The following is a 19,389-nucleotide window of genomic DNA, read 5'->3' as shown; positions in this document are numbered from 1 at the left end:
ATGAGAAGAAGTACATTGATAAGAAAATGACAAGTCCGATAAGGAAGGCGAAACGTTGTTGGAGACTGAAAAACATAATTTAGTCGAGAAAAACTCTTTCAACTCACTATTTTCCGAGATTGCAGAAGAAGTACAGACAAGTTATGAGGACTGCCAAAATTCCAACAATTATCATTGTTACTGACATGGCGACTACTGTATGGGATCCACTCCATCCGTAATTATTCATTAAAATTACGGATGTCAGCGTAGTAATAGTGACAATTGAGAGCGTCGAATTCATCTTTTGAATCCAGCACAACACGATGGTCGGCCAGTTGAGGTTCATCTGACCCACTTTTTCAAAACGAGCTTTGATTCCAGACAATGACATGACAGATGTATCTTTTTCTGAAAAAAAAACTCGTCTTTAAATTCAAAAAGGAGAGGTCCTGGCCGGGATCGAACCGACGACCTTCTGCGTGTAAAGCAGACGTGATAACCACTACACCACAGGACCGCTGGGAACTGCGTCTCTCACTAGGCGCCTATGAGACTCACTCAATTGCGACTTGGCGCGACGAGGCAGCTCTTTGAAAATGCAACAAATGATGGCGACGGAGACGAAGTTGGTGAGAGCGGCGACCCATATTGGTGCAGAATAAATGTGGAATTTGATGCTTCCGATGATTTGATATCCAGGATATGGGATCCAGAAGAAGAGAGCTTGGATTACTGTAAAAAAAGAGATTCACGGTCTACTGTAAACACTTGTAAAATATTATCATCTACTTTGAGAACCCGACTACTTTGAGCTCATATATCTTGTTTTCTGTGCGAGATATCAAAAAGTGATCAACTGATAAAATGTTTAACATAATGTCACACATATTTTGTCAATTGACCACTATTTGATATCTTGTACAAGAAATGAGATAACTGAGCTCAAACTTGGCGGTGTGAGGGACCTTCAGGTTTTATTGCATATAAAAAATATGTACATATTACTATCTTTCAAAAATGAATCCTACTAAAACAACTGATTAAACTAGTACCATCTTACAGGTGTCACAAATCCGTTCTTAATCGCAATAGAGTACTTTTCCAAAAGAGTGCATTTTCTCTAATAAAAACCAACTATGGACGCAATTTGAGCTCAATTATCTCGGTTCCTATGACAGATATTAAAGTGTGTCAACTGATAAAATATTGGTGATTTTAAGATAAACTTTTTGTTAGTTCACAACTTTTTGATATCTTGCGCATGAGACGAGATCTGCGGGTTTAAAGTTGAGGGGTTGGATGGCGCTCTATTTTCACGGTGTTTTTTCCGGGACGTTTTTAAAAATAATTTTGAATTCGCGCATTTTTTGATGGAATGCAGGCTACCGTTCGTAGCGACTCGGCCGTTCAGTCTAATGCATGCGCGTCGATACTCAGCGCGCTCAACTACGGTATTCGCGTTAGAGAACATTTACCTTACGTCCTGAAAAAAACACCGTGTATTTTCAAATGTTTACGGTAATTTAAGTTTTGAGCTTTCAATTACAGTAATGCAGTAGAAAAAACTCACTTGGTCCAACAATAATCGAAATCATAGTAGCCGCATTGAGTCCAGAATAGGCTTTTGGACGATCGGCATGTGAAGAAATAGCAGCCACATAGGCGCGAAGAATCGTTGAACTACCTAAAAATTGGTGGTTTTTTAAAGCAAACAGTTAAAAAAACTCACTAGCAGCAATTCCAAACAGGATATAACACAAAGCCATAACATATCTCCTTCCATTATCAAACATTTCGACACAAAGATAAAGCATACATGCTCCGAAAGCAATGATTCTTCCGGCGACAAGAGGTTTACGGAACGATTGATATCGATGACACCAGACGGCGAAAACGAGAGCTGCTAGCGCATGGAACATTTTTGAGGCAGCTGTGGCGGCTCCGAAGAATTGAGCATCGGCTTCTTTGTCGATTTCATTCATGTACGGCCATTCGCTCATTCCAACTACTGTATTCTCAATCGCAGCAATGAACATGACGAGTGAAGCGATCAGGATTCCATTCCGATTTGTTTCGATCTCCTGTGATTCTTCGCTTTCATTCTGACTCTCATCGTCTGAAATATTGAATTATTTTTAAGTATTGAAATTCCGTAAAACCTTTAATTGAAGGGCTCCCAAACTTTAAGTTTGAACTAATTTATCTCGGTCTGTGTGAAAGATATCAGAAACCTGTCAACTGATAAACTGCTTCTGATATTATGATAAACATTTGTTCAGTGGACACATTTTCGATATCTTGCACAGGAATTCAGATAATTGAGCTTAAACGGACACTGTTAGGGCCCTTCTATTACAGGTTTTACGGTGAGTGTTTTTACGGCTTTTTTTCTAGTTTAGAGGTCCCAAAATAAAATGAAAGTTGAAAATTTAGAGAAGCACAGATGTTGAAATAATGTACAAAAGTTTAAATTATTCCAAAATCTGTGCGTTTTTCAAATTTTGGAACTCTATTTTCTTTTGGGACATCTAAACTATTTTGCAACCTTTGAACTAGAAAAAGAGGCCCATTTTTACCTGGTAGTCTATCTTTTGGTAGTTCTTGACTCATTGATATCACCGGCATCTGATACCTCTCTGCAGCGGCCACCGCGGGCATTTTGCTCGCTGAAATTGATTGAAATTGATTGAATTGTGCTGGGGCAATATTAGTTTTATTAATGTAAACGATCAAACGGATAATTGAATTCCCTCACCCAAAAGCAATCAGAAAAATAGGTTTCATCTAATCTTGTAAATCTATTTTCAGAGGTTTTAAAATAATTGATCAGTCGGAAGGAATCAAAAAAATTCTCACAAAATCAATGTCGTCATTAGGGGGTTTTTCTCATCATGTGGGAGGAATCAGGGATCAAATTTTTGGAAAATAAGTCTTAAAAAATCAGACTGATCAAAAACTAAGAAATTCGAAAATTGAGAAAATCGGATATTGAAAATTCGGAAGTTTGAAATTTCTAAGTTTCAAAGATCCAGGTTTGCAGGTTTCCCAAAATCAAGTATTCGAAAAAAAAGTGTTTCAGAAATTTAGAGATTGTTGACAGTGGGAAAATAACAAAATAAATATTAACTCCGTTCAATTGATAATGAATAAAATGAGTGAAAAGCCATAAAAATTTCAGATTGTTCCTTCCGCAGCAATTTGAAATTTAATTCAAAAAAAAAGAAAAACAAAAAAAAAAAGTTTTTTTTCAAACAATTCGCTTTACCGGAAAATATTGTAGATCAAAAATTTGTTTTTTTAACTGAATGCGCCAAAAATTTCTGAATTCGAAACAGTGAAGAATAACCGGTCGTCGGGGCACAAACCAAAAAAAAAGGTTGGGTATAAAAAATGGGCGGAGTCTAATAAAAAAGATAAAAAGGACACACAACGAACATGCCTCAATTTGAGGAATAATATGACACTTGAAAACTACAAATGGACGGTAACACAAGAGGATTGTGGTGGTCAGGAAAAAGAAAAAGATGAAGGAATACAACCGGTTGACTATTATGAAGAGAGAAAAAGAAGAGAAAATTGAAACAAGATGATGGAAACATGTACAGAGAAACAGAAAGTGATTGGCATTCTCGCAGGCCGCAATTGGATCACAATAGGATGTGTGTTTGTGTTTGGCAAGTCAGGAATTTTCGGGGTAAAAGAAGCAGATCAAAAGAGTAAGGTTCCCATGAGAGAGAAGAATGGGTTCAATCTATAAAGAAAAAACCGAGAGGAGGAGATTGAGTAACTACAGAATGATGATTTGAATAAATTTTGGTAAAAGTACGCTACGTGAAAAAAAGTTTGTGTTTCGTGGTTTGATGTTACTGTCACATATCATTAACTTCGACCCAATTTACCAAAAAAAAGTATGATAGAAGGCCACCCAACCTTTCAACTTTGAACCCGCGCATCTAATTTTCTGCACAAGATTTCGAAAAGTTGTCATCTGACAGAATATTATTGAAATTGTAATAAACATTTTTTAGTGGACTGTTTTTTTATATCTGTTACAGGAACCGAGATAAATTGGCTCAAAGTGGACAAGTCGGCGCTTGCTGTCCCACCTACGCGATAAGCTGCCATCCTTTCAACTTCGAGCCTTTATATCTCAGTTCCTGTAAGATATATCAAAAAGTTGTCAACTAACAAAATGGTTTTGATATTATAACAAGAATTTTGTTAATTGACCTCATTTAGATATCTTTTACAGAAAAAGAGAGGTTCAAAGTTGGCTGTTTGAGACAGCTGAGCTGGTGGCGGCGCGGCATCTCCACCCTCTGTATTTACCCGCTTTGAGCTCAATTATCTCGGTTCCTATGAGAGATATTAAAAATCTGTTAACTGATAAAATATTAGTGATATTATGATAAACATTTTGATACTTGGTCACTTTTTGATATCTCACACAGGAGTTGAGATATAAGGATTCAAAGTTGAGGGGTTAGAGCTTCTATTAGAAAAAAAAACGGTTGTTTTTAAACAGCTCACAATGCTTGTTTTTTTCCAAAAATTTGAAAAACTAGATTGCTATTCATAGACTATAGCATACATCGAATAACAGACACACCAACAATTTAAAATTTGCCTAGTTCCGCAAAAACACCTCTCTTACCATCAAAAAATCTGCTCTTCTACGACTTTTCCAGTAGTTTCGACTTGTTTTTAAATTCACCAACTGATTGTTGATTTAGTAGACAAACATCGCTTCTCAGTGTTAAGGGAATACAGGAGATGACTCAAACAAAATGATAGGGGATGATGATTCTGATTCAATATTTATAAACAATTTTTAATTCGGTAGTAGTAAAGGGTTTATTATTTATTAGTAAATAATCGGAAGGGTTTGGTGATGAGTTGTGTCAATAGTTATGATCGGGTATCGGAGATTAGGAGATCAAGGAAGTAGGAAGAGAAATAAGGAAGTAATTGAGCCTTAATTGGCAGTAAAAAGTTTTCAAAGAAAAAAATTTCGGAGATTTACAACAAGAGGGGGTTTTTGGGATTTGAATATGCAAGTCCACCCAAACCGTCAACTTTGAACTCAATTATCTCGATTACTGTGAAAGATATCAAAAATGGTCAACTACCCAAATGCTCATCATAATATCATCAACATTTTATCAGTTGACAAATTTCTGATATATTTCATAGGAATCAAGATAATTGAGCTCAAAGTCAAAAGTTAGGGATCCTTTTATTGCAGGTTTTACGGTAGTTCATTGAAATCAATTTTTAATAGACCAATTCTTGCAAGTGAGATTTTTCCTAGTTTCCAAGAAAATCCGGCGAAATTCAGTCTAGGCAAAACGTGTGATCTAGAAATCAAAAATTCAGATTTCGGTCCAAAATAAACACACAAGTACTAATTTTCTGAATATCCACCCAGGTGGAATTCATTGTAACTGACTCACGATCTCAAAAGTTGGAGACCAACTTTTATTTTGACCAACTATAAACTACAAAAAAAACCCCCAGATGATACGAGTTGAAGAGGTCAACTTCTTATCAGCTCACGGTTTACGAATGGAATGGCAAGAATGAGAACAAAAAGTACGAAAATATGTTTTTAGGCAGTTGGAGATTAGGTTTTGAACACAAAAAAAGACACACGTGGCAAGAAAGGGATGTTTTTAACTAAAAATTTTAAGTGTGTTGTTTTAGAAATGTACTTTAAGGCCAAAAAAAAAAAGATTCAGGATACCGTAAACACACTATGTAACAGAAGGTTATCCAAACCAACAACTTTGAACCGATATATCTCGGTTAATGTGTAAGATATCAAAAATATGTGAACAGATAAAACGTCTATCATATTATCACCAAAATTTGGTTAGTTAATCTCTTTATGATATCTTTAATGGCAACCGAGATAATTGAGCTCAAAGTGCGTGAGTAAAGGGTGGTGCCCACCCTTGGAAGCGCCGCCTGAGCTGCTCCAATCCGCCAACTTTGAACTATTATATCTCATTTTCTGGGAAACATATCAAAAAGTGGTCAACTAAAAATTGCTTATCATGTTATCCCCAAAATTTTATCATTTGATTAATTTTTGATATCTTTTACAGATAAATTGAGCTCAAAGTGCGCATAAATGAGCTTCTATTATGGCGAATACGGCGGTTTTATGGGCTTTTTTTCTACTTTAGAGGTCCCAAAAAATTAGAGATTGTGGGCTTCTATAAAAGAAATACTGTAATTTATGTATTTGATTTCCATATAATATCAAAAATATCATTGAGCAATGATCATAGAAACAAAAACCATGAATCGGTTATAATCCAAATGGTTCAATTCCCCCCATCCGAATTTTCATTTTATACCAAAAATTTCCCACTCGTTTTCAAATAATCTCTCTCTAGATTTGGACTTTGAATGAACGATTTTAATGGGTTCAAGTAAAAATTCGGAAATTCAGAAATTCAGAAGTTCAGAAATTCAAAAACTCAGAAATTCAGAAACTCAGAAATTTAGAAATTCAGAAATTCAGAAGTTCAGAAATTCAGAAATTCAAAAATTCAGAAATTCAGAAATTCAGTAATTCAGAAATTCAGAAATTCAGAAGTTCAGAAATTCAAAAACTCAGAAATTCAGAAACTCAGAAATTTAGAAATTCAGAAATTCAGAAGTTCAGAAATTCAGAAATTCAGAAATTCAGAAATTCAGAAATTCAGAAATTCAGAAATTCAGAAATTCAGAAATTCAGAAACTCAGAAATTTAGAAATTCAGAAATTTAGAAATTCAGAAATTTAGAAATTTAGAAATTCAGAAATTCAGAAATTCAGAAATTCAGAAATTCAGAAATTCAGAAATTCAGAAATTCAAAATTTCGAAAATTCAAAATTTCCCACCTTTTATACAGAGCACAACCTAAATCAATTTCCCAATGACTCAAAACTTCTGTGATCCGGTACAGTATACTGTTAAAAAAACTTAACCTATTCAATTCTTTGGTGTCACAAAATACAACACATTGTGTTCACACAAAATCACAAAACAGTCAGAAAAAAAAGTTGGATCAGGTTGTATTTTAATTCGACTGACTCATACACTACAAACAAAATAAATGATTGACGAAGTTTCATCAGGTGTGAAATTCGTCATTTATGTAAATTTGTAAATTTTGTTAAAGTGAAAAAAGAAGACAAATTCAATATCATATTTATTCAAAAAACACAATCTTCTCCTAGTTATTTTCTCATGTTCATTGAACTTTTTGTTGCAGATCCATCTTTTGACGATTTTTGAGATTTGGTTCCCATCAGAGCCTCTTCTTCCTGTAAAATATCTTTTTAGAGTATCTAGGATTTTTCAAGAATCTTACAGCGCAGAGAGCTTCATCGAATGAAACTGGTGGTGGTGGTTTTTTGATTGCACAGTAGTTGTAGAGTCCAAAAGCCAAAAGGAATGCTGCCCAGAAGACACCTCCAAGGAGGATAATCTGAAAAAAGAGGATCCCAACTACAGTAAACCTCTAATAGAATGCCCTCTTTCAATTTTGAGCCTAAAAATCTCAATTTCTGTAAACGATACCGAAAATCGGTCCACTGATAAAATGTTTACCATAATATCAAAAATATTTTATCAGTTGACAATTTTTTGATATTTTTTTACAGGAACTGAGACATATGAGCTTGAGGTTATAAGCAGAATTTTTTTAGTTTTGTGGGAATTTCAGAATTTCTCAATTTTAAAAAAGTTATGGAATTTTTGAGATTTCTTTTGAATTTTTCAGCATTTTGAAGTTTTTTCCCCGTATTTTTAAAATTTTTTTAGAAAAAGTTTCTTAATTTTTAGGATTTTCAAAATTTCAAGTTTTTGCAATTTTTTGAAATTTTCAAAAATTCTGAATTTCTGAATTTCTGAATTGAATTTCTGAATATCTGAATTTCTGAATTTCTGAATTTCTGACTTTCTGAATTTCTGAATTTCTGAATTTCTGACTTTCTGAATTTCTGAATTTCTGAATTTCTGAATTTCTGAATTTCTGAATTTCTGAATTTCTGAATTTCTGAATTTCTGAATTTCTGAGTTTCTGAATTTCTGAATTTCTGAATTTCTGAATTTCTGACTTTCTGAATTTCTGAATTTCTGAATTTCTGAATTCAGTAATCTGCTAATTTTTGAAGCTTTTTTTGATACCTTACCAATTTATAAGTGGTCATTTTTTCCCATTCCGATCGAAATCCATTACCATGTTTCACAATCGGAATTGTCGAAGAAACATTCAGATTTTGATGCATTCTCAGAGAATGACAAGAGCAGCTTAGAAATGATTTGTGGATTTTTTTCAATGTGCAAACTTTTTTACTTTACACGAAATCTGTCGAATCGTTTCGAGACCCAAATTTCTTTGCAGTAATCATGATAAATTTACAAAAATACACGTTTATTGTTGTTCAAAATATACAGGCAAGATTTTGTTGTTTTGTGAAAAAAACAGGTTGTTCAGATTTCTTTTTTTTTTTGAAAATCGAATCTGAACACATGAAAAAGACCCAAATAATTTGGGGTTGAAAATAAGTGAAAGATTGCGCTGACTAGACCAAATACTCAAAAAAAAAACACTAACATAAAACAATCTACATTCGGGGATCTGATAGAATCAAGAAGCACCATTTGAGGAAAGAAAGAAAAAATAATTCGAGTAAAAATTAGCAAGTTGTCGATGGAATCTCGTTTTCCGTTGGTTCAACGGTAACATCTTCATCGTTATCTGGGGCTGATGGGCTATGGGAACTACAAGAATCATCGTTATCAACATGCTCATCTGTTTCTTCAAGTAATGACATTATTTGATGACGGACCTGAAAAAAATATTTATAATTCCGACATATTTCTGGAGAAATTCAGAAATTTCAATTCTGAAATTCTGGAATTCTGAATTCCTAGAATTCTGAGAATCTGAAGCTCTGAATTTCTAAAAGGTTTGATTTCTAAAATTCTGAAATTCCCATTCTTCAGTACTCCGAATTTCGCATCCTACAGTAATCCAAACTTTAATTCTACAAGAATTCAGAAATTCTGAAATCCAGAAATTCAAAAATTCCGAAATTCTGAAATTCAAAAACTAAAGTTCTAAAATTCAGAAATTCAGATATCTTAAAATTCGAAAATTCAAAAATTCAGAAATGCAGAAATTCAGAAATTCAAAATTTATTGCAAGAATTTGACTCACCTTTTTCCTTTTTTTCGGATCCATCTTCTTCAATTTCAGACCAATAATTCTGCTATACAACAAATCCTCATCATTCAACCACTCGAGAGCAACCCGTCCAACCTGAAAATTTGGGTTTGAAAACTACATCTTTTCTGATTCAAATATTCGAAACCAAACGCGATAGGATTGGTTTAACTTCGAAAAACTCACTTGCTGTAAATGATTTCTCATTAGATTTTCAGCATGTTTTTGATGCCGATGTCTTGATGCCTCTTTATAAGGATGAAAATGATTATTAGGTGATGATGAGGTAGGAGGAGGTGGAGTTGGTGTAATGACTGGAGTGGCTGCACTTTCAGACTTGATTGCTCCATGGAGCATTGATCCCATTCCAGATAATTGAGCTGCCAAATGATGAGCAAATCTTGCCTGGTTCGCAGCGATCAATGTTTCAACTGATGGTTTTTGAGGGAGTTGAGGAAGTTGTGGAGGTTGTGGTGGAACAATCGTTTCAGCATTTTGTGCATTTATTACTTTTTTGAGCATTTCCATTGCTTGACTTTTTACTGGAGCCGGAGATTTTTCAATGTTCTCTTCTTCATCATCTCCTCCGAATTCTTCATCTGCTGGTTTCAGTTTCATATCTTCTTCTTCTCCATCATCTCCATCCACTCCATCCACATCCACAGTTCCATCCAAACTTTGTGTTCCAGATTCATCATTTTCAATTTCCGGAGAAATACTATCCAATCTTTGAGCCGTTTGTGCCAAAAGTCTGTCAAGAACCGATGATTCCAATGCTGGATCACTGTCCTCGTCCTCCATTTCGTATTTGATTCCATTCAAATTTGGGAATCCAAACCAGTTGAACGGGGTGTTGGGAGCGTTATCATCAAATTTAAGATCGCTCTTCTTTTCGTCTGCTGCTTGGGCACTGGAAAATATTTCCAAGTTGAAGATTTTTAAAAGTTTTAAAAGCAGAAGATTTATCTTCATTTTTGCAGTTTTTTAAACAACTTCAATAGAAAAAAAGTTGCTTTGGAAAAAAAACCTTTTTAATAAATTTTCTAAAGTTTCAGATCTCTCGGACCAATGTAACATTTTTTTCTAATTTTCCTCACTTTTTCAAATTTCAAAATTTCAAAAATTAAAAAAAAATCAAATTTCAAAAATTCAACAAGTTTGAGAAAGTTGGGGGCGCCCACCCTTGGAGGTGCCTCGCCACCACCAGCCGAGCTGCCCCAAACCACCAACTTTGAACTCTTATATCTCATTTTCTGTAAAAGACATCAAAAAGTGAGCAACTGAAAATGAGATATAAGGGTCTAAAGTTGGTGGTTTGGGACAACTCAGCTGGTGGCGGCGCTACACCTCCCAGGGTCAAAATTTACTTACACATTTTGAACTCTATTATCTCGGTTCCTATGAGAGATATCAAAAATGTGTCAACTGATAAAATGTTTATCATAATATCACTAATATTTTATCAGTTAACAAAATTTTGATATCTCTTTCAGGAACCAAGATAATTGAGCTCAAACTTGTCCTCACACCTTCTATTATTACAGGTATTTTTAAAAAACTCACATATTATCTTTCAAAAATGGATCCAACCAAGACAACTGATTAAAATAACACCATCTAACCGGTGTGACAAATCCATTCTTAATCGCAAGTTTCAACTCTTTTCTGTATCGATCTCTCAGCTGCAACCACCGCTTCTTAGCGAATTCAGCTGCACAGTTCGGATCGATATTCTTTGCAATTGATTCCCAAAGTCTTTGACGTTCCGTCGTATCACCGGAACCACGTCTTGAGTGATTATAAAGGCACGGATATTTCCGAACCTCGTTTATCAGACGGGCGTTGAACGCCGGCTGAAAAGCCATCTGAAATAAAATTTGGATAAGATTTTGATGATTTTGGGATAAAATGAGAGTTTAAGGATAAAGAGGGATCATGAAGAGGAGAAAAAAAACATATGAATAGAAAAATTCTGGATTCCGGATCTTGAAAACGTTGCCAGCACATCCGATGTAGTTCTAAATTCTCGTGGTTGAGCCATCAGCCGAGTTCACGTATACGGGTTTTTTTTCCGGGACGGTTTTTGAAAATAATTTTTCCCGCGCTTTTCCGAATACAATTTGAAGCTTTTCGAGACCAACGCTTATTTTACTGTAGTATTACGAGCATTCGCCTGAGAGCGCATTTACAGTACTTCCTCTAACATAAGCCCACCCAAAATGAGAAGTTTGAGCTCAATTATCTCAGCTACCTTAAGAGATATCAAAACTTTGTCAACTGATAACATATTGGTGGTAATATGATAACCATTTTGTTAGTTGACCACTTTTTGATATTTTTCACCGAAAATGAGATATAAGGGTTCAAAGTTGGTGGTTTGGGGCAGCTCAGTTGGTGGCCGCGCGGCACCTCGAAGAGTGGGCGCATCCCTATACTTACACACTTTGAGCTCAATTATCTCGGTTTCTGTGAGAGATATCAAAAGTCTATCAACTGATAAAATATTGGTGATAATATGATAAACATTTTGTTAGTTGACTACTTTTCGAAATCTTTGACAGGAATTGAGCTGATTGATCTCAAAGTTAAAAGTATCGGTTGGCTTCTTTTAGAGGAAATACGGTATTCCGGAAAAAAAATCTCGCGCAAACCCTAGAAAAGATCAGACTCAAACTTTGAGATTCACTAAATCTAGTATTACATCTTCTTCTCCTTTTCCGTTACCAAAAAAGTTTACAGTTTGACATAGTTAGTGTGTCTCTGTAATAAAAGTTTACACATCTTCGTCTTTTGCCGAAAAACGGAAAACGAAGAACAAGAAGTAGAAGGGAGGCATCGTTCGTAATCTCATCTGATAATAAACTACAGTAAGAAAACATAGACAGACAGAAAAGTGTCTCATCTGGAAATTGGCACGCATTTCTAGAAAAGAAGAAGAAACCGGTAGTATGTACGGAAAAGGGAATCGAGATGAAGTGAAGAGGAAAAAAAAGAAGGAAGACGTGAAAGAAATTGGGGAGAGACAACAAGAAGAAGCTCTATTTTTTCCGGTGAAGAGAGAGAGAGTGAAAAAGGATATGGTTACATTTTGGGATGTTGACTCCAGAAGGGGAAAACGGTATGTTTTCTGGAGAAATCGGAGATTCTCTAGGAATGAAAAATTTCAGTGACTAATTGAAAGTACCGTAAAACCTGTATTAGAAGGGCCCCTCTTCATAATGTGTTACTTGAAATTGGCATTTGCGTACGTTATCCGTGAAAAATATTCCGGAAGTTCCACGATTTTACCGGATTTTCACAAGAATTTTCTGATGAAAAAACTTGAAATAAATTGCCGGAAAAATAGAAGAAGGGGACTTTTAATTTTAACCAAATTTACCTCGATTCCTGTGAAAGATATCGAAAAGCTATCAACTGATATATTGTTTATCATAAGATCTCCAATATTTTATCAGTTAACAAAATTTTGATGTCTGGTATAAGAGCCGTGATAAATTAGCTCAAACTTGACAATGTGAGGACCCTTCTAATACAGGTTTTACATTAATTTTTTCTTTGAAAAATCTAGGGCTTGGCAACTCTGAAATTCAAAGATTCTGAAATCGGGAGATTTTTAAATTCTAAGCCGTCGCAGAATTCTTTTTGAAGTTTTCAAAATTTGAGGGTTCTGAAGTGCCGAAAAACCTTTAATAGAAGGGCCCCTGCATTGCCAAGTTTGAGCTTAATTATTTCAATTCCTAAGAAAGATATCATAAACTTGTCAACTGATAAAATTTTGGTGATATTATGATAAACATTTTGTTAGTTGACAAATTTTTTATATCTTTCACAGAAAATGAGATATAAGGGTCCAAAGTTGGTGGTTTGGGACAACTCAGCTGGTGGCGGCGCTACACCTCCCAGGGTGGGCGCCACCCCGTACTTACATAATTTGAACTCTATTATCTCGGTTCCTATGAGAGATATCAAAAATGTGTCAACTGATAAAATGTTTATCACAATATCACCAAAATTTTATCAGTTGACAAATTTTTGATATCTCTCACAGGAACCGAGATAAATTGGCTCAAAGTTAGAGGCCATTCTATTACAAGTTTTACGCTTGGGGGCTCAAGATTCTGATAATTCTACCGTATCTTACTTCTGCTCCAGAGTTTTCTAATCGGCAAAAGTTAAAATCCAGATTATCTTTTTATTCCTCTCTACCCAAAAACAAAAATATGAGAAAAAATAGGCAACTATTTAGCCGGGAAGCTGCATGAAAACTGGCCATAATATCGTTGTTTCGGGCGTAGAAGAACCCTAAACACAGCGGGATAGGATACATTGACTGTGGCCGGTTGGGCTTCTTCTTCATTCATCTTCTCCTTCTTCATCTTTTTCTTCTTCTTCTTCTACAACGTCTTCCGAATCATATCAGATAAGAAGCCGTTGATCCGCGGCCGCCCGAAAAAGGAAGAAGCGGAGAGGAGAACACGAAATCCGGATTGCGGATATCCGAACTGAACAGATACGTGAGAAATAGTTGGGGGAAATGAGAGACGCAGAGAGAAAGACTGGATTCGGGACGACCGGCGGATCGAATGGAGAAGGCAGGAAGGAGGAAGACGTTTAACATAACACTTGGAATGATAAAAGTGATTTGATTTAACTTTTTTTCAGAGGTTTTTTTTTGTTCTGTGATAAAAAATTTATTTGTAGGCGTTGCCGGATCGAATTTGGTGGAACTGAAGAAAATGTGTTCTTTAGAACGTCAAACTATATTATTCTTAGGTCAATGGAAGAACGGATACCGTAAAACCTGTAATAGAAGGGCCCTCAGCTTTAAACGTTGGGCCAATTTATCTCAGTTCCTGTCAAAGATATGAAAAAGGTGTTAACTGATATAATGTTTATAGGTATTCTAGATTATGGTATTTTAGATTTACAGTATTCTAGATATGATTATGGCTTCCAAACCTGAACGATCTGGAAGGTCTCGAAATTTCTTTAAATTTAAGTATTAGCCGATTCTGGAGTTTGAGAAGGTCATGAAATCGTGGGTACATGCAAGAAATGTCCGGTATGATTTTTTTGAGAAACGAAAATCCGAAATTTGGAATTAATAAATTTTTTTTCGGAATTCGCAAATACGGAATCAAAATTAGAGCCTGGCTAACGGAATACGGAATGTTTATGATATTAAAATTATGAAATTCTAAGATTCTAACACTCCTAAATCCTGAAATTGAGATTTTAGGATTTTGAGAATGACAATTTTACAGTTTTTCAGACAAATGAAATATGAGCACTGATATTTTTAATCCCGAAAAATCAGTTATTTTGAAACATTGAAGTTTTAATAGAGTTCAAAGCACCAGAAAACTCTGATAATCCCTCAGACTAAAATACTTGAACTATTTGAGGGTCCTAGGGTATTCTAAGCTTTTGAGGCTCATGATCAAGAATAACACTGGTAGGATCATCTACTGTACAGGGCAATAAGATACACAAAAACGTAATTTTCAGTTGATTTTTGACAATTTTCAGGACTTAAGAGCTCGGATGTCAAGTTTCCGATCACTTTGCAAATTTTGGAGGGTGTAAAACAATCCTAGATTGAAAACTTACCATTCACAGAATTTTTACAAAATTTCAGTTTTTCAGACATTTGCCGATTTTTGACAGACACCAATATCAATCATTATCAGATAAAGAATAATTGTATGCTTTTAGAAGTGATAACAATAAAAGATAACGATACCCTAATGTCCAAATGAATCCTAATGGAACCATTAATAGCATCATAAATGGACACCTCAGTCCTCTAGAAAACTTGAAAAATTAAGAAGAGGAGTATCAAACCGCCCGTCTCCCTAACGGAAAAATGAAAAATGAGAAGAAAAGCAGTAACTGTCAAAAAAAAGTTTACTGTGTATAAAATAGAGAGAGCAGCTTTTCGGGTCGAGCCAGTAGGCACAGCAGCTCAACTGTACACCATTTCACTTTTCTCTTTTTTTCCCCTCACTTTTTCTTCAATTTTACTAACAAAACTCCCCTCTCGGCTCTTACAGTAAATGGCAAATACCCCCGAGGGAAAGAACGGAAAACCGGCGGTGCCGTTGGGGTTACGCAAACACCGGAAATAGTATGGAGATTGGAGAGAGTGGCAGAGAAAGAGAGGCAAAGTGGGAGGAAAAGTAAACTTATGGCACAGTGATCAGATCGGGAAGCGAATGGAGCAGATTTTTTTTGGAGAAAAAGAAAAGTTGGATGAAAAGTTCAGTGAAGGGTCGGAGAGTATCGGCAAGAGTATTGACAGGTTTTTTGAGAAGAAACGGAATGAAATTTGAGAAAGGAAGAGCACAATAGAAGACTGTAACTTATACTTGATCAAAGAATTAGAAATTGGGTTTTGAAGAAATTGGGATACGAGAAAAAATAGCGAAAAGGAAGGGTTTCCAAAAAGGCACCCATCGTATTTTCTCTAATAGAAATCCATTCAAACTGACAACTTTGAGCTCCATTATCTCGATTTCTGTGAAAGGCATCACAATTTAGTCAGCTGATAAAATACTGATAATCTTATGAGAAACACCTTGTTGGTTGGTCACTTTTTGATATCTTTCACAAAAAATGAGATGTATGGGTTTAAAGTTGGGGGTTTGGGGCAGCTCAGTGCGGCACCTCCAAGGGTGGGCGCCATCCTATACTTACACACTTTGAGCTTAATTTATCTCGGTTCCTGTGAAAGATATCAAAAACTTGTTAACTGAGAAATTGTTTATCATAATATTACCAATATTTTATCAGTTGACAAAATTTTGATATCTTCCATAGTAATTTAGATAATTGAGCTCGAAGCTGACCGTTTGGGTGGGTTTCTATCAGTGAAAGTACGGCATTTTCAACACTGGGATGAAAATGCACTATTTCAGTTTTTCAGGGTAACTAGTTTTGTTTGAAAGATTGCTTGAAGAATTTAAAGTGAAATTTTTCAAATAAAACAATTCAAACTAAAAAAGTTTCGGATTTTTCCAATTTTGATTTTTGTCACAATTCGAAAAATGTCACAAAATTCTGAATGACTTCGAATTCCAAGTTTCTGGCTTTCAGAGCTTTAAAATGAGACTAAAGAAGACTGGGTTTGGTAAATTATTTTTTTTTTGGGTCCTGAGAACCGAAAATTTTTAAATTTGAGAAAATCTGATTGAGCTTATGCTCGTTTGAAGCACTCTTATTTTTTAATTTTGAGGCCTATATCTCGCTCCCTTTGAAAGATATCAAAAACTTGTCAACGGACAAAATACTTCTGATATCATGATAAACAATTTATCAGTTGACACATTTTTTATATCTTTCACCGGAATCGATAATTGAGATAATTGAGCTCAAACTGGACGGTGTGGGCCTTTTTATTTTTACTGCACTCTTTCTTAAACTTTCAGAAAAGTTCAAACATTTTTCGAGCGAACTCTTCCAAACAAGGACCACTCTGTTTGATAAGATCGCTCCTCCTTCCGGGAGTTCTTTTAATTTGTAAAGTGTAGAAAAAGTGAAGAGGATAGATGGATGTCCCAAAAAGTTTGGCAGGAAAAACACATAAAATAGGAAAGGATGTGCCATGGAAACATGAACGACATCTTCTTCCATGTTGGAAAAAAAATATTAGAAATGTGAAAAACAACCAGAAGTGGAAATATGTTAAACGACGGCCTCAAATTCCGGTCCGGTTAAACCGAATCGCCGTGTCTGAAACTCTTTTTCTCGTGTTATCTCTCGGATTCTCTGCGTCTCTCGATTTTGAGTTCTCTCTAATCTGTTGGCCGGCACGACTCCAAAACCGATAGACTGCCGGAAACAAGAACGACGGAAGGACAGACGACGTGAAAATGAAATTGTCAAAGCGGAATGAAAACGAAGAAAACGGAGAGAGAGACAGATGCAGGAATAAGGGAGAGAGAAACGGAACGTCTTCCGGAGAAGGAGAGAGACTTGGTAATTACGGAAAAGCGGTTACAGAATACGAAGAAGGAGAGAACAAGTGAGCAAAACTTCCGGATATTTGGTTGTTCATGATGAAGTGGGTACTACTGCTGCTATAGTGGACATGGAAGAGCTTTGGGTGGGAAGAATCACAAGCGGTTACTGTAAAGCAAACTATCAGATGATTTTTGGCATTTTCAGGAGCCAGTAGCTCGGTGGTCAAGTTTTCAATCAGTTTGAAAAATTTGAAGGACTTAAAAAACAGACCTAAATTAAAAATTTAGCTTTCATAGAATTTTTTGAAAATTCCTAGTTTTTCACATATTGGCAAAATTAGCCACCGAGCTCTAGACTTCTGAAAACGGCCGAAAACCCACTGAAAACTAGTGGATTTTTTGTATGTCTTGTTGACCGGTACTGTAGATTACTGTAGTTTTAGAAGCAAAAATGTGAGCATCAAAATGAGCCCAAACACAACTAGGCTCCGCCCCCTTTGAAATTTCTCGTCGGTACGCGACGCACGACAGCGACGCGCACGAAAATGAATCTAGGCGTCTTTGTGCTCGTTTTGAAGCGCTTGTTGAGCTGAACATGATTTGATTGATTTCAGTTTCCAAAAAGCTAGGATTCACAAAAAAAGCTTTTAAAAAATCGTTCCGAAAATATCACACTGATTGTGAGATGACTATGAGCAATCGTTTACCAAAAATTGAAAATTACTGTGGCTCTATAAAAATACTGTAGCTCTAAACTTTGGATGACTCTAAAATTGTAAGGTTCTGAAGAAAAAAACCAGGATGTTATTGAAAATTTTTCATCTACGAGGACTACATGGATGTTGAGAAAATTCACATAAAAGTCCCAGGCAATAGAAATGCATGGGTACTTTACCGGTAGGCTTACCGGTATGTTCTACTTGACCGGAGAAAAAGCGGTAAAACCGGTAAGTTCACGAAAGTGGAAAACACACCCTGACCATAAGTAGGTCACAAATATCATAAGTTTCTAGTATAATCTAGAACATTCTGAAGAAAAAAAACGAGAAAAAATGTCAGTTGACAACTGAAAGCAAAAGCTGAAAGTTCCAAAAATGACCTTCATCTGTCTTGCAGATTAAACGCCAGTGAAATGCGACAGTTTAATGCTAGGAAATTTTAAGTTAAGCTTTTGGTATTTCAAAAAAAACCTTATTACTTGTAAGCTACCGTAAACATGTATTAGAAGGGCCCCCTGTATCCGGCAGCACTATGAATATACGTAATCTTGAATCCTGACAGTAAAGTTAACCTTAGAAAAAAAAGGCAGCCGGAATGATTCGGGACGCTCTTTACGGGAGACGAAAGAAAAATAAAAGAAGAAAAAGGCGAAAATAGGAAATGGAGGAGGAAACGGCCGTCGTTGGGAGGCTTGTAGAAGAAGAGAAAGAGTGGGACGATTGGATTTGTTGGGCAGGGGACCGCCCGGCTGCTTTCCGGAAACTTGCCAACGACCACTTCAAATACACGGGAGGCTCCAAGAATGGAACCAATATAAGGAGAAGGACGGACCCATTCAAATAAGACAGAGAGTCAGATGGAATGAAATTGATATGGTAGTGGTGGCGGATGACAAATAGAAGGATTCTGGTGTTCTGAGGAGATGGGGTTTTCCGGAATTCAGAGATTTCAAAGGAAAAAATAGAAAATTCTGGAAACCTAGAGAAAAGTTGTCGGGGAAAAATATAAAAATAAATATTGTTGAGGACATAAAATTATAAAAATTATCACAAAAATACTGTAAAACCTGTAATAGAAGGGTCCCCACACTGTCAAGATTGAGCTCATTTATCTCACTTCCTATGCAAGATATCAAAAAGTGGTCAACTCATTAAATGTTTGTGAGATTATAACAGACAATTTATCAGTTGACCACTTTTTGATATCTTTTATATGAACCGGGATAATTGAGCCCACGCTGAATACTGTATGAAAGTCGAGAAAATAAAACCAGAAAACAAAAAAAATCAATTTTTTCGTCGATTTTTTTGCAAAATTTTTAGACCTTTCAGGGTTTTTCAGATACTTTTGAAGATTCTTTTTCGATTTTTCCAAATTTTTTGTCCGAAATTTGACGGGGGATGGTGTTCTTGACGAAAGATTACTGTAGATTACTGTAGAAAATCTTGTAGTTTGTAGTTTTTTGCAAGCAAAATCATCTGCCTTTTGACGTGATTGTGTTT

At 35.6% G+C, this 19,389-nt stretch overlaps 3 protein-coding genes and 1 non-coding gene across 4 annotated transcripts; all 4 read right to left on the bottom strand.

Moving 5' to 3' along the window:
• Positions 1-106: 106 nt before the first annotated feature.
• Positions 107-2,640, bottom strand: CBG20860 (the record flags this gene model as incomplete). Its single annotated transcript, XM_002631621.1, has 5 exons — positions 107-390; positions 541-714; positions 1,553-1,666; positions 1,712-2,098; positions 2,559-2,640. The coding sequence occupies 5 exons, from the start codon at positions 2,638-2,640 to the stop codon at positions 107-109; spliced, it is 1,041 nt and encodes a 346-aa protein (XP_002631667.1).
• CBG28370 lies at positions 427-499 on the bottom strand. Its single transcript has one exon. It is a non-coding gene (tRNA).
• Positions 2,641-7,212: 4,572 nt separating the features above from the next.
• Positions 7,213-8,265, bottom strand: CBG20859 (the record flags this gene model as incomplete). Its single annotated transcript, XM_002631620.1, has 3 exons — positions 7,213-7,299; positions 7,347-7,463; positions 8,170-8,265. The coding sequence occupies 3 exons, from the start codon at positions 8,263-8,265 to the stop codon at positions 7,213-7,215; spliced, it is 300 nt and encodes a 99-aa protein (XP_002631666.1).
• A 411-nt stretch (positions 8,266-8,676) lies between these two features.
• Positions 8,677-11,071, bottom strand: Cbr-madf-5 (the record flags this gene model as incomplete). The annotated part of the gene is made up of 4 exons (XM_045242732.1): positions 8,677-8,829; positions 9,201-9,302; positions 9,360-10,116; positions 10,770-11,071. 4 exons carry the CDS (start codon positions 11,069-11,071, stop codon positions 8,677-8,679), a joined length of 1,314 nt encoding a protein of 437 aa, XP_045097152.1.
• Between the last annotated feature and the right edge of the window lie 8,318 nt (positions 11,072-19,389).

The sequence above is a fragment of the Caenorhabditis briggsae genome, assembly GCF_000004555.2.
Source record: "Caenorhabditis briggsae complete genome, chrII, whole genome shotgun sequence".
NCBI lineage: Eukaryota > Metazoa > Nematoda > Chromadorea > Rhabditida > Rhabditidae > Caenorhabditis > Caenorhabditis briggsae.
The sequence above is the reverse complement of the archived record's forward strand: the minus strand, read 5'-3'. Positions and strand labels throughout refer to the sequence as shown.